The sequence below is a fragment of the Plecotus auritus genome, assembly GCF_963455305.1.
Source record: "Plecotus auritus genome assembly, chromosome: 4".
NCBI lineage: Eukaryota > Metazoa > Chordata > Mammalia > Chiroptera > Vespertilionidae > Plecotus > Plecotus auritus.
Window position 1 is genome coordinate 145922884 of NC_137775.1, and position 15130 is coordinate 145938013.

General features: G+C 41.7%; 1 protein-coding gene across 3 annotated transcripts in view; it reads right to left on the reverse strand.

Moving 5' to 3' along the window:
* Positions 1-3281: 3281 nt before the first annotated feature.
* The window catches only part of RALA (RAS like proto-oncogene A), a 48585-nt gene continuing 36736 nt past the window's right edge, over positions 3282-15130 (reverse strand). For all 3 annotated transcript variants that reach the window (XM_080665858.1, XM_080665859.1, XM_080665860.1), the window contains 2 exons: positions 9506-9680; positions 3282-5419 (listed from right to left, as the gene is read on the reverse strand). In XM_080665858.1, the coding sequence (XP_080521984.1) occupies positions 5297-5419; positions 9506-9680 (298 nt within the window). In that variant the 3' untranslated portion in view covers positions 3282-5296. The remainder of the gene's footprint in view (positions 5420-9505; positions 9681-15130) is intronic.

Genomic DNA, 15130 nt, shown 5'->3' on the forward strand with positions numbered 1-15130 from the left:
ACATGTAGCTGCTGAGGGTAAGGTGGGCAGGCCTTTCACACTTACTGTCTTCTGTGTCCCAGGCCACATGCTTTCAGTTGACCTCCACTAGGAATAGTCATTGACGGGAGGAATCTAGGGAGATATGAAGACTAAGTTCAATGCGGACTCTGGATTGGACTGCGAAACAGAAAAAGTTTCTGGAAAAACTGGTGAAAGTTAGTAAAATCTGTGGTTTAACGAATGGTCTTTTGTACAAATGTCAATTTATTAGTTGTGACAAGTGTGCCCTGATTGTGTTAACATTAGTAGTATATAGGAAACATATATAGGAATTTTTCGCAACTTTTCTGTAAATCTAAAATTCTAGCACAAAAACTTATTAAAAAAACCTAAACATGTAATAAAATACATGTGGACATATTTGGATCCTGATTCAAACTATAATTTTTTTGAGAAAACATCAGTAACTTGAATATAGATTGGGTATTAGAGAATATTAAAAATATTTTGTTAGATGTGATATGTTTATAAACAAAAATCATCTTGACCTATTGAAGGTGCATACTGAAGTATTTATAGGTGAAATGATGCAAATATTTATGGGTAAAGTGATAATTCCTTGGAGTTACTTTAAAATACTCTAGGAAAAAGTATAGTTGGGAAAAAAGATGAAAACATTTGGGAAAATATTAATACTTATTGAAACTGGATGAAAGGTACATGGGGGGGGGTCTATTATACTATTATTCTCTTTACTCTTATGAATAACTAAATTTTCTATAGTAAAAAGCTATATAGATAACATTGCTCCATGGATGTGACTCAGTGACTCCCCACTTTTTACTCTGACAGGACTTTTTCACACCTTGATATCACTTCCTATGTTGCTTTACACTATTCACAGAATCTGTCTCTCGTTTTTCTGGTTTGAAGGCTTCTTGTGCGTTTGTGTTGTTTTTTTGTTTTTTTTTTTGTTTGATTTTACAAATCTCTACACCAACCCTATTCACTCCAACAAATACTTGCTGAGCATTAGTATGTGTACCTGGCCTGCACTACCAAGGGGCCATGATGAGAAAAAAGCAGGCACTGTAGCAAACACATTGCAGTTACAGTCCAGAGGCACCCACAAATATTAAGTACTGTGGCAGTAAATGTAATCGCTATTAAGAGTGTTATATGGGAGAGTTCTGGTGTCGTTTATAAAGAGGAGTCCACAATCCGAGTTCGCAGGTGATGTAACTGTCCGGGCTGCAGCCTGAAAGTCCTTCACTCCCCGGAGGTGCTCCCTTTCAGCAGAAGCCCAGAAGTCAGCTCTCATCCCTGCTCCTTTACCTTCCAATTAAACAAGCCTTTGCCAACTCTTTTTTTTTTAGCCTGCCCAAACACTCTGCCCTTAGGAGCATTTTCTAACTGCTAGGTGCTGGGTGAACACCAATAACACTTCAGCTATTGATGTTCCTTGGAGCTTTTGATAAAAGCAACCTTGTCCTTCTATTACATTAACAATGGAAGTGAATCACAGGTCTTTCAGCCTCTTTTAAACAGATGGTAAGTGCCCTGCCCCCTCTCTATTCCCAGAAATGGAGTTTCTGTAAAGATCCAGAATGCAGAAAACCTAACCTTCCTCCACACCCACTTGCCATGCATCTGTAGCCCACCACAGCTGCATGCAGGGCTGCCGGAGCGAAGGCTAGGAATAGGAAGTTATTTTGCATTTAAAAACGTATGGGATGAAAGCTGCTGACCTGCCAGAGGAATGCTGCCTTTTACGGAGGTCATGGAAAAATCACGGCAAGGCCCGGTTCTACATTTGAGCCCTGCGCCAGGCTCTCTCGCCCAGCATCTGATCTCTTAACAACCAGGCCGTCAACACAAAAGGCCTCTCCCGTGCAAAGCAACCTCTGCACGCTCTCTGAAGACAATCATTGAACAAGTGGTGGCAGCCTTGGGGAAATCAGGCATTTCCCACCTTAGTACAGGCTACTGCATAATTAATTCTAGTTTCCACTCTGCAGTGATAAAGAGCATAGACTTGGGGGCCAGACTACTTTGCTTCCAATCCCAGTTAACAATCACTACTACTAGCTTTGTAGCCCTGGGAAAGTTATTCAACTGCTCTCCATCTGCAAAACAGGGGTTACCGATAGCCCCTACTTCATAGGGTTATGAAATTTAAATGTATATAAATAATCTTGGTATTAGATGCACTGTGTGCTTGCTGCCATTATTGTTAGGGTTGAAAATCATAAGAAGTAGGTTTAGCCCAGAGTGAGAACTAAACTTAATCTCTTACCTTCATTTTCTCTCCTAATGCATGTGGCTTGTAACTCATGTCCTTCACCTGACCTGTTGGATTCCCAGCACTGCCCACCATAGGCGGTCCATAAAAATGTACTCAAAACTAAAGGCATGAAGACCTCTATTGACCTGCCACTTCTGACTTCCAAAATATCTGCTAAAAGGAGATTTCTGATACTTAAATAAAATTATTACTTTGAAAACTTTACAGAAACTTTTGGGAAACGTTTTGATAGTATTTGTCAGGTAGTAATATAAAGTTGCCAAGTTTTAAGTTTTATATCCTTGTTATAAAAACGTGAGACATGACATTTTGATTCAGCTTAAGAGAACTTAATCTAACCTTTGGTACACATTTAACATCAGACTCCTTATTGGTGTTAAAAATTAATCCATACAGTGAGGTTAAAATTATGCCAATTACAACTTGCATGTGCTCATTCTGGCAGTGCTTATGAGTTAAGTGATAAATTAAAGTGAACTGAATTTTGAAAGACTGTGCTCAATATTGGACCAATCATTTCTAACCCACTGGCTGTATGATAGTTAACAGGCCACCATTTCTCACCAGGCCCTGAATGTGAGAGAAAATGGCCCGAAGCTTGGTGAAATGGTAACAGGGTGGTTACTCCAGCAACAATTCAGAAATTAAATAGTCTCTGGGGGTCATTCTGATTTGCACATGAATATGAAGCTGTCACTATATTCATTCTAGAGTTTAATGTATTCTAAAACTAATGCACACTTTTGTGAATTTCACGGCAGCCTGAGTATCTTCTATGTAACTGTGCACGTGGGATTCTTTCATTTCTGAGCCTTGACTAAACCTGAGCAACGACAACACTGTTTTTTAGGAAATCTGGTTTTACACAAAATAAGTCTCTAAACAGATAGCTCAAAAGATCTAGTTGTTTTCTAAATCTCTGGTAAAGATACCCAGGGTTGATAAATCTGAATTTTACATGTCATATTGTAAACATCAAGTAACACCACAAACATTTTTAAAAAAGGAAGTTTATTGGTCTTTAAATGGCTCAAATTGCAAATAAAGCAACTGGGTAGTGGCATCAGCCTAAGACATGTGATGTGTCTTTGTCAGTTGGCTTCATAGCACCTCAGTACCCAGGAGAGAAAAGGTCTCAAAGCAAAATCACAATGTTAGTGGTTAGGACCCCTGGTTAAATAAGACCACAATGAGTACACATGGAGAGTGCAGGGCCCACGGGGCCGGTGTTACAGTGGTACTTTAATTCTGACATGGCATAGCCTATGAAAAATACCAAATAAAAGATGTACATCTCAAACCCTTTAAGGACAAATATTTAACATAACAAGCCAGGTGCAATATCCAAAGAGCTGAGTTTCTAAAAAGCCTATTTTCATTAACTTTACTTACATATCTGTTACCTGGAATGCCTGAACTATTGAAATTAGGACTGAACAAAAAGAAAGAAAAACTCTGTGAATCAATTATCTTAGCTCCGTTTCAAAAAATAAAAGAAAAATCTGACAGTGGTAGATTTCCCACTGAAATTATGTTCCTAAATAGCATGCTAGAATTCTTCCAGTGGGCGCACCACACAAGGGTGACACAGGACTGAGGTTTAACCTGTGTATGCTTTTCTGCACTGTACTCAGGTTTGGTTGTTTGATGTTAACTTTAAGGAAAATATAGCTACAGCGTTCTTCATTATGAACACAAACAGGAGACAAATACACCGAATAACGCCCATATAGCCAAAATGTAATCTCATGAGTACAAATTTAAAAATTAACAGGTGGTGCCCTGCGGGTGGCTCAGTTGGTCGGAGTGCCATCTTGTACACCAAAAGGTTGCAGGTTCGATTCCCAGTCAGGGCACACATGGGAGGCAGCTGATGGATGTTTTTCTCTCACATCGATGGTTCTCCCTCCCTCCTCCTTCCTCTAAAAATCAATAAAAACATATCCTGTGGTGAGGATGAAAAAAAAATTTAACAGGTGGCAAGCATGAATATTTCCCCAAAGTTCTAGTGCAAAATGCATTAGTGCTATTGATGTTTTTCCTGTGGTTGCTCCAAGGAGACAAAAACCTTAACATGCTTACCACTTGCAGAAAGGGATTTCCAGCGACTAGCATCTTAAAGAAAAAGAGGGTTCACTAAAATACACTGGTGTTGAATCCTCATAGTCTAAAATTATCTTATAGGTATATGCTGGCCCTTTGTTTTAAACTCCCGTATTGTTAATTAAAAGCATTCAGGAGCTCTGGAACCTTACTTTGAAGAACCAGAGTATGGCACACATTTTAAATTTGAACAGACTACCTAGCAGACAGTTATTTCTCAAGAACCTTTGTATTCCTTACCAGGTATAGAGTCTCTCATCAGGACACATGGGGTAATGGCCCATGGCACCAAGGAGGACACACCCAGAATGATATAACTGGGTATTTTTTAGTTTCTAAATTAAGGCATATTAAAAAATGTCCATGTGCAAGTTTACACCACTCTTCTAGGTCAATCACCAGGTAATTAATGCAGGTTCACAGATAAATTACTCTCATAACTATATGCAACAATCATGCCAATAACTTTTCTTCTATATTTTGCATAATAATGGTTAAAAAAAGTGGTACAGTTTAACTATCGTTCACAATTGTCATTTTCAAGGCAGTAGGAGACCACAACATTTTTAAATGATATAAAATAGCTTTACCTCCCACTCTCCACCCCCAGTACACCCCTTTAACAGTTTAGTAAAGACTGCCCTCAAAACACAAGCTCATACATTACATTCAGGATCGTGATAATGTAGGCAATTATGAAATAAGTTGAACTTTGCTTCTTGTGAAGCCACATTAATTTCTTTTTAAAGCGATCTGACTTTCAGTGCAGTTCCAATTCATGCTTTTAGTGATACATAACAATTTCCAAAATGTTAAAGTAATTTCAGTCAATTGAGCCTTCAATGGCAATGCTTATAAATTATATTTATTAGTATGGTCAAGATAAGAAAGGAGTTTGGGCTTTGATTATAAAATGCAGCATCTTTCTCTGATTCTCTTGGCTAAACTTTTCCTTTTCTTTTTTCCATTCTTTTCTTTGCTATCTTCCATCTTTCTGGCTCGAATTTCCCTCATTAAATCAAAAAATACCTAGAAAGAAGAAAAAAAAGTAAATAAAGCAAACAGATAGTATGAGCAGTAACCCTTAGACATAATATAAGAATAAATATTTAAGGGCTGTTTGGGGAGCACAGGAAGAGGAAAACTGAAGTCTATTTCTCTACATATATTAGGAAAATGTAAAAATTGGAAAATTTTCTGAATTACACTTTTTGGTAAAAATGTTCACATAATATAACCTGATCTTTCCATTCCAATTTTTAAGATAAAAGTGACAATAGCTCCAAAGATAAAACTCAATGGATTACATCTGAATTATGAAAAAGCCTAATTATGGAACACTTTGCAGATCTAAAAAGAACGTGATACATCTATATGCAATGACATGGAAAGAACTACAAGCCCTATCTGTCGTACAATTTAAAAAACAAACCACAGAAATTGTCTATCTTCATACACAGAAATGCTATACATACTATATAATAAAAGAGTAATATGCAAATTAACCATCACTCCGCTACACCCACCAGCCACGCCCACCAGCCAATCAGGAGCGAATATGCAAATAAACCCAACCAAGACGGCTACAGCCACAGAGAGCAGGAGGGAGGCTTGGGTTTCCTCGGCGATGGAGGAAGCCAAGCTTTCCGCCTGCCCTTGCCGGCCTAGGCCTCCACTCAAGGCTACAAAGTTTCAATGATAGAAGATACATAAACCCAAACAGAAATGATGGCAGCCACGAAGCTGGAAAGAGCAGGAGGCTAGGGTTGCCAGCGGCGATGGAGGAAGCCAAGCTTCTGCAGCCCTGGCCTGCCCAGGCCTCGCTTAAGGCTACAAAGTTTCAATTATAGAAGATACATAAATCCGAATAGAAATGGCTGCCGCCAGGGAGCAAGCAGAAGGCTTGGCTCCGCTCCAGGCTACAAAGTTTCAATTGTAGAAGATAAATAAACCCCAGATACCAGGGCCTCTGCTTGGGTCACCGGGGGGTGTGGCCGGCCTGCAAACCACCACAGGCCCCTCACCCAGGCCACCCCATGCCCCAAGGGGACCCCCACCCTGATCCGGGACACCCTTCAGGGCAAACCAGCTGGCCCCCTCCTGTGCACCAGCCCTCTATTCTATATAATAAAAGAGTAATATGCAGATTGACTATCACTCCAACACACAAGATGGCTGCCCCCATGTGGTCAAAGATCCTGCCCCCCTGTGGATACAAGATGGCCACCACAAGATGGCCAGCAGGGGAGGGCAGTTGGGAGGGACCAGGCCTGCAAGGGAGGGCAGTTGTGGGCGATCAGGCCAGCAGGGGAGGGCAGTTGGGAGGGACCAGACCTGCAAAGGAGGGCAGTTGGGGGCGATCAAGCCTTCAGGGGAGGGCAGTTAGGGGTGACCAAGCCGGAAGAGGAGGGAAGTTGGGGGCGACCAGGCCTGTAGGGAAAGGCAGTTGGGAGGGACCCAGGCCTGCAGGGGAGAGCAGTTGGGGGGGACCAGGCCTACAGGGGAGGGCAGTTAGGGGTGACCAGGCCTGCAGTGGAGGGCAGTTAGGGTCAATCAGGCTGGCAGGGGAGTGGTTAGGGGGTGATCAGGCTGGCAGGCAGAAGCGGTTAGGGGCAATCAGGAAGGCAAGCAGGTGAGCAGTTGGGAGCCAGCCGCCCTGGATTGTGAAAGGGATGTCCGACTGCCCGTGTAAGCCCGATCCCAGTGGGCAGTCGGACATCCCTCAAGGGGTCCCAGATTGGAGAGGGTGCAGGCTGGGCTGAGGGACACCCCCCTCCCCCGTGCACGAATTTCGTGCAACGGGCCTCTAGTATAATATATAAGCACACTATACATTTATATACTACATACTGTAAAAACCCTATTTATACGGGGAAAAACATGCGAACACCCTCTCCCTTAGACTCTGTATGCTGGCCTATAAATGCAAGCAAACGTCTGGAAAGACACATACATGTTGGCAGTGGTTAACTACAGGAAGGGGAGGGGAGTAGAATCTGGGTGAAGAGTGACTCACTTTTTCCTCATACTTCTCCCTCCAAATTATGACTTTTTTTTGCACAATAAGCATGTGTTCATGTACAATGAAAAAACAAACAAAAATACTATTAAAAAGCCAAAGCCTTTAGCTAGAAGGGCATTAAGAAGGTCATCAGATGAACCTGGCGCCCAGTTAGTACACAAGCAGGTATGTCAGATGGTCCTCTAAATCTGGGGAATTCCTCTGTGACAGGCACAGCCCCCTGGACCAGGCTAGGCTCTAGCTCGACAACTCTGATGGTCACGCCGCCTTTTCACAAGGTGGATTCACATGGTGGATTTAAAACCTGCCCCGAAGCATCTACCCAATGGACCATTTGGAAACCAGATGAGGACAGGCATTTTGTAGGGAGATAGTATCTCTTTTCTGTGACAAAACATGATACTTTTCCACTTAATAGACAATATGGTTTAGAGCAGGGGTGGGCAAACTTTTTGACTCGAGGGCCACAATGGGTTCTTAAACTGGACCGGAGGGCCGGAACAAAAGCATGGATGGAGTGTTTGTGTGAGCTAATATAAATTCAAAGTAAAGGAGCGGAGGGGAGAGCTAGAGAACCCTCCACTCTTTTGGCTCCGCGGGCCGGATAGAACAGCCGAACGGGCCGGATCCGGCCCGCGGGTCGTAGTTTGCCCACGGCCGGTTTAGAGTATGTTCTACAACCTGCTCAAAACATCAGTGAGGAGAAAACAAAGTATATATACACTAATGCTATGATAATGTGCAATATTGCCTTTCAAAACCCCAAACATACAACCTTAAAACATTTTCATTAATATTTTAAAAAACATTGGCCATAACTTTAGAGAAAACTTGTATACTGAGTAGAAATTTTATAGCATTCATTTTGTACACATATCTTGGATCTATAGGAATCTGACCATGTGACTGAAAAAATTTTAATCAGCTTGAGATAGTAATGACTGTCTTAAAACCTACAATAAATGAACAAAAAAAACCTCTAATGTTTTTAACCTACTGAATTCTGGATCAGGGCTGTGAATCTACAAGCACAAGCAGAGTTCCCTAGAACATGAGGCCATCTAGAGCAGCGCTGTTCTCAGGCAGTCCCGTCTGCACCACCTGGGAGACAACCAGTATGCAAACGCTCAGGTTCCACCCTGAACCAGAGCAATCAAAATCTCTGGGGGTAAGACCCAGGAACCTGTGTTTTTAAAAATATTTATTTTTATTTATTTCAGAAAGAGGGGGAGAGAGAAACATAAATGATGAGAATCATTTATCGGCTGCCTCTTGCACGCCTTCTGCTGGGGATGGAGCCCCAACTTGGGCTTGTGCCCTTGACCAGAATTGAACCAGGGACCCTTCAGTCCATAGGCTGATGCTCTATTCACTGAGCCAAACCAGCTAAGGCGGAATCTGTGTTTATCAAGTGCTGTAGGCACTTGGTGGGGCCTAGATGGTTGGGGCTGAAAAAGGACCCCCTCCAGGGCTCTAAGACCTGTGTTGCCTCAGCCCAACAGGCAGTTTTCCTAAATACCGAAGACAATGGCTGGCAGCAGGAGGAAATGCACCTGGGAGGGCTCCTAGAAACAAGGTAAGGGTGTTCCTCACCTGGTCTCCAGGAAAGACCAATCTGAACAAAGTGGGACTATAAGGAAAGAAGGTAGGTGGTTTCCCTTTCCACTCAGGGCAAAACAGAGGTTGAGGATGGGAAATAGAGTTGTACAGGGATTTAAAAATCCTCTAAACTAGGGCTCCTTCACTTTTGACAACTTAAATGGGGCCAGACAGGTGGACTTATACAATTCCTTCTAAATCATCCAGCCAATTAAGAAAAAAAAAAAAAAAGGCAAGAATTCCAGCCAGGAATTCCAGCAGTGCAACAACAACAAAAAGTACATTTACTACGGTGTCTCCTGTTGTAATGTGTCTGGGAAACCAAGGGACAAAGTGAAGTAAGAGATCCCTAACATTTGCACTTGAGCATTCCGGGCTGACAAGAAAATCAACACATATTGTGATTTGAAAGTCTCAGAATTTCTGGACAAAATGGAGCAGAGTTAAATCAAATCAATCTATTTTTAACATGCAGTACAGCAAGCCACCTTTACCTTGTCAACATTAGCTCGTGTTTTAGCAGATGTTTCCACATAGTTAACATTCCACTGATCAGCTCTGGTTTTCGCCTCTTCTACAGAAACCTGCCTTTTATCTTCTAAATCTGATTTGTTACCAACCAGTAGAAATGGAACATTCTCATCTTCTTTTACTCTTAAAATCTGCTCCCTGGATGAGAGGAAATGAGAAACATTAACATTACCTGTACTTGTTAAAATAACTAAAATACCACCTGCTTTTGGCACTTATTTGTTTCTGCATAATAACAATCAGCTCATTTATTCCACGGTGGGAAATGTGCAGCACTTCTTCCTTATTCTACCAACCATTCGAGTTACACATTCAACTTAACTGAAAAAGGAAAAATACCCCAAGGAACACAGTATACAATATGGCAGATAAGGTATGAAATGAAAGTATCAAATGCAACTCCCCCCTGAATGCCTTCCAGAAGTCCATCTAGGATACATGACCTTTTGTCATCCTATCTCCTCAGCTTCCACGTGGCTGTGACAGTTCTCAGACCTTCCTTGTTTTTGATGACCTTCACAGTTTTGAAGAGTGCTGGTTAGGTAATTTGTAGAAAAATATCTGTTAGGATTTGTCTGATGCTTTTCCCATGATTAAACTGGGGTCATGGGATTTTGGAGGACACAAATGGAGAGAGTGCCATTCTTATCACAACATATCAAAGGTCCAATTAAACATTTTTAAAGCCCCACACATGCTGGAAATATCTGGAAGTCAGCTCCTGAGCACAGATTTTGCATTTAGAGATAAGTTTCCAGCTTTGAAAGTGCCACCAATTTTAAAGATATCATGGCTCTGCCCTTCCTAATCATGTGACTCTGAATACAGCCCTTTTGCCTCAGTTTTCTCATTTGTAAAGTAGGACTACAATAATATCTTCCTTATACAATTGCTGTGAGAATTAAACATATAGTGCTTAGAATAGTGCTGGCACACAGTAAATATTCAGTAAATGCTAGCTGCTCTTACGGATTATTATTAATCCATTGGAGAAAGATGTTTTCTTGTAAAATCAACAAACAAAAGAAATTCATGAGACTTAGGTTTACTAGCTTACTATCTTACAGATGCCTCTCCTTTGAAATCAAGAGACACTGAAACTACAGAAATGTAAATACTTTAGACCAGTGGTCGGCAAACTGCAGCTCACGAGCCACATGCGGCTCTTTGGCCCCTTGAGTGTGGCTCTTCCACAAAATATCATGGCCTGGGCGAGTCTATTTTGAAGAAGTGGCGTTAGAAGAAGTTTAAAAAATTTGGCTCTCAAAAGAAATTTCAATCGTTGTACTGTTGATATTTGGCTCTGTTGACTAATGAGTTTGCCGACCACTGCTTTAGACTAAGAGAAAATCAGAAAATTAAGGCGATTATTAGAATGACAGATCAGCAGGTGCATCTGATTTTGTAGGAATCTTACCGTGACGTTTGACAGTATCAATCTTTGTCATGGTTTATTTTCAGATTAGTTTATTTTGTGCCTCTTAGCATCTGCTAAATAATGCCACCACCTCCACTGCTGCTAACATTTTGAGTGCTCACAATGCAGCAGGTGCTTTAAATGTTTTAAATGCGCCCTAACTGGTTTGGTGCAGTGGACAGAGCGTTGGTCTGCGGACTCGGGGGTCCCAGGTTCGATTCTGGTCAAGGGCGTGTACCTTGGTTGCAGGCACATCCCCAGTAGGGGGCGTGCAGGAGGCAGCTGATTGATGTTTCTCTCTCATTGATGTTTCTGACTCTCTCTCCCTCTCCCTTCCTCTCTGTAAAAAATCAATAAAACACATATTTTTTTAAAAAATAAATGTTTTAAATGCTTCATATATATTATCTCATTTAATCCTCACCCCTAACCTACAGTTAGCACTAGTATTGTCATCCTACTACAGATAAGGAAAATGAGGCACAGAGAACTTATGTAATTTGCTGAGTCACAGTTAAGTAGAAGTAGGATATGAGTTTGAGAAATCTAACCAGAGCACACACACAACTTCTACACTAGATACTATGGGGCCTCCCATAATGGAAAGTCTAACGGAACAAACCCTGTTCAAAAAGGTTTAGTTCCCAAAAGTTATTCATCACAAGAGACCCCTACCTCTGACATGGAATGAACACCAAGGTGTCCACTGGGCATTATGGTGAGGGTCTCCACGTTACAGGACATTTCCCCTGCATGGCAAAGTTACAAACTGGCAGAGGGAAACCTCTTTATTCTAGTTATAGTCATCAGAGCAAACCTGTGGGAGAAGATGAGGTAAAAGAAAGGTGGGAGAAAAGTGTTGATCATATAAAGACATTTACCTTTCTGAAAAAAATGTTTTCAATTAGTTGTTTCAACTGAGGGTTAGGACTGATACTAACAAGATAACTAGTGAAACAATATGATGTCATAAAATACTTTAATTACATAGTTTAAAAACAATACTTTACATAAAAATGTTTAATACATTAAAAAATACACAGTAGGGAAAAGGGCTGCATTTTAAAAAGAAAATTTGCCATATTCCATTTTAACAACATGAAATGGGATGGCCATATGTTGTGATAAAAGAGCCATCATTTGTTTAACGAGAGCCAGTATTGCAATTTTTAAAAGCAAGAACAGGGACCTCCTGGATTTTAACTGCGTTGCCACTCCTAACTGCATGACCAGGGGGGAGGTCACTGAGCCTTTGTGTGCTTCCGTTTCTTCATTTATAAATTTGGATAATACTTCACACACACACACACACACACACACACACACACACACACACACACACACATTTAAGAAGTCACTAACGATACGCATTATTTACTTCATGTACTACTAAGAAAAATTGCTGCCAATTAAGACGTCATACAGTATGACGCAGCCCTGATTTTAGTAGATGACAAAATGTAAAAAAATGTGTGTCTTAGCATCATTAGTACTACATTCACCTGATTACTGATGAAGTGATAAACACTGACTTAATGCTTGCAGGACACTCTTTGGATCCGAATTACTAGTTTTTCTAGTATGAATAAACTATGGACCATACATACAGTCACCTCCATCCTTCACTGATTTGTAGTTACCTTAAACATCCTTTTAGAAAGTAAAAATGTTAATGGAGTACCGTATACGAGTGACAGGCTGAGCTGTACAGTTCTAGAGTGCTGTTTCCTACCACTCACATGATTACTTGCAAAAAGCATCTCAACACTCAGCATTATTGGTATTAAATTTCTGATGTATCTGTGAAGAGGATTTCAGCCAATCACAATCTTTCCCCAGTGCTGGTAACACCAATCTACTGTTACTTTCTTACCCAGTTTCCTTTGTGAACAGCCTAAATCCGTGGTCGGCAAACTGCGGCTCGCGAGCCACATGCGGCTCTTTGACCCCTTGAGTGTGGCTCTTCCACAAAATACCACGGCCTGGGCAAGTCTATTTTGAAGAAGTGGCGTTAGAAGAAGTTTAAGTTTAAAAAATTTGGCTCTCAAAAGAAATTTCAATCGTTGTACTGTTGATATTTGGCTCTGTTGACCAATGAGTTTGCCGACCACTGGCCTAAACTAAGATGTTAATAATAACTGACTTACGACTCAGTCTCACTAACCACCAGGAATGTAAGAGTAACTCTAATTTGTGACTCTAGCACTTCTGATCATATTATATATAATCAATAATTTATTTCTTAATAAATACCTACAAAGCTACTATGAGTCAGGTGCTTCAGGAAGACCCAGTATTGAAATTACAGTGTGATTAATGCTATCTAGAAACATGGCCATGGAAAACTTGGACGTAATGGGTTCAGAGGTGAGAAGACAATATTCTTTGAAGTTATTAATAAGTTGGTTTTATTAGCTACTTTCCTGGATGTCAGAGAAAGATACTGCTATGTCTAGAACATTCATACACATTTGCTTACTGTGATGCTCTCTTTAAATAGAGTTAAAGAGGGTATAACAGACTTTTAGAATAAGAAAGAACCTTTACAAACTGGTCCAGCTTCTTCATTTTTGACATAAGAAAAGTGAGAATCAAAAAAAGCAAAAGAGTCTTCTTCTAACATTTCTATCAATTGTTTACCAAACATTGTATGTTACTAGAGGCCCAATGCATGAAATTCGTGCAAGAATAGGCCTTCCTTCCACTGGCTGCCAGCACCAACTTCCCTCTGGCACCCGGGACCCGGGCTTCCCTCTGGCCACCGGCACGCACCTGGGACCCAGACTTCCCTCACAGCCCCAGCTTCGTCCGGAAGGTCGTCTGGAAGGACGTCCAGTCTAATTAGCATATTACGCTTTTATTATTATAGCCTAGAGGCCTGGTGCAGGAAATTCATGCACGGGGGTGGGATGCGGGGGTTCCCTCAGCCCAGCTTGCATCCTCTCCAATCTGGGACATCCTTCTCGAAATCTGGGGCCGCTGGCTCCTAACTGCTCGCCTACCTGCCTGATCACCCCTAAATGCCTCTGCCTGCCGGCCTGATTGCCCCTAACTTGCCCCCCTGCCGGCCTGATCGACCCTAACTTGCTCCCCTGCTGGCCTGATCGCCCCTACCTTGTCCCCGACTGACCCTAACTTGCCCCCCTGCTGGCCTGATCACCCTAACTTGCTCCCCTACTGGCCTGATCAACCCTAACTGCCTCTGCCTCGGCCCCTGGCCTAAGCCACAGTCTGGCCTCTCTCTGCAGGAGGCGACCTGGCGGATCAGGGGAAGGCGCCGCCCCCATTATCCCGCTGTTGCTGCCACTGCTGTCCTGAGCCTGGGCCCAGCCCTTGCAGCAGCTGCCGCAGCTTGCCTGAGCCTTGGCCTGGCCCTCGCAGCAGCCGCCAGGGCTTTGTCCGGAAGGACGTCTGGATGGTCGTCCAGAAGACGTCTGCTCTAATTAGCATATTACCCTTTTACTAGTATAGATATGCTAGCAACTGTGCCAAATATAGGTGCTGGGAACACTGACATGGATAAGAAAAGAGTTCTGCTCTCAAGAATCTTTACCTATAAATCAAGCTCAGTAAAAGTGCTATTGGAGCTGGGGAAAGTACATCGCAAACAGAGATGAAGAAACAATGGATTCCACCTTGGTAGGCGGAGGACCAGAAAGACTAAACAGAGGAGCTGACAACTGTGGTATACTTTGCAGGTTTGACCATGTGGACTACTGACAGTCTCAAAATCCCCTTTCAATAATTGCTGGTCAGTCATTAAGACACTGTTATTTATGAGAAGGGCAACATATTAGAGGTACAACAGAGGAGTAATGAATGATTCACTGTAATAGCAATAGCCCAAGAGTCTTTTTCTTGGCATAAAAACACCTTATTTCCTTGAAATACCACTTTGGCTTTGGTGACTATGGTGATAAAATTTATTCCATTACCTACAATAGAACCTGCTATGACACAATAAGCACTCAAATATTTGCTGAATGAATAAGCACTGACATTTATGTAACTTTCAACCTGTATCCCAACGTTACAAGCTACCAGAATCTGCCACCCTTTGCGCCTTACCACATACAAAACTGCTTCCTTATAGAAACCAACAAACTTAATTTTATAAATAAACACATTATTTTAAAAGGTTCTCAATGATATGCTTTTGTAAAGAATGTTC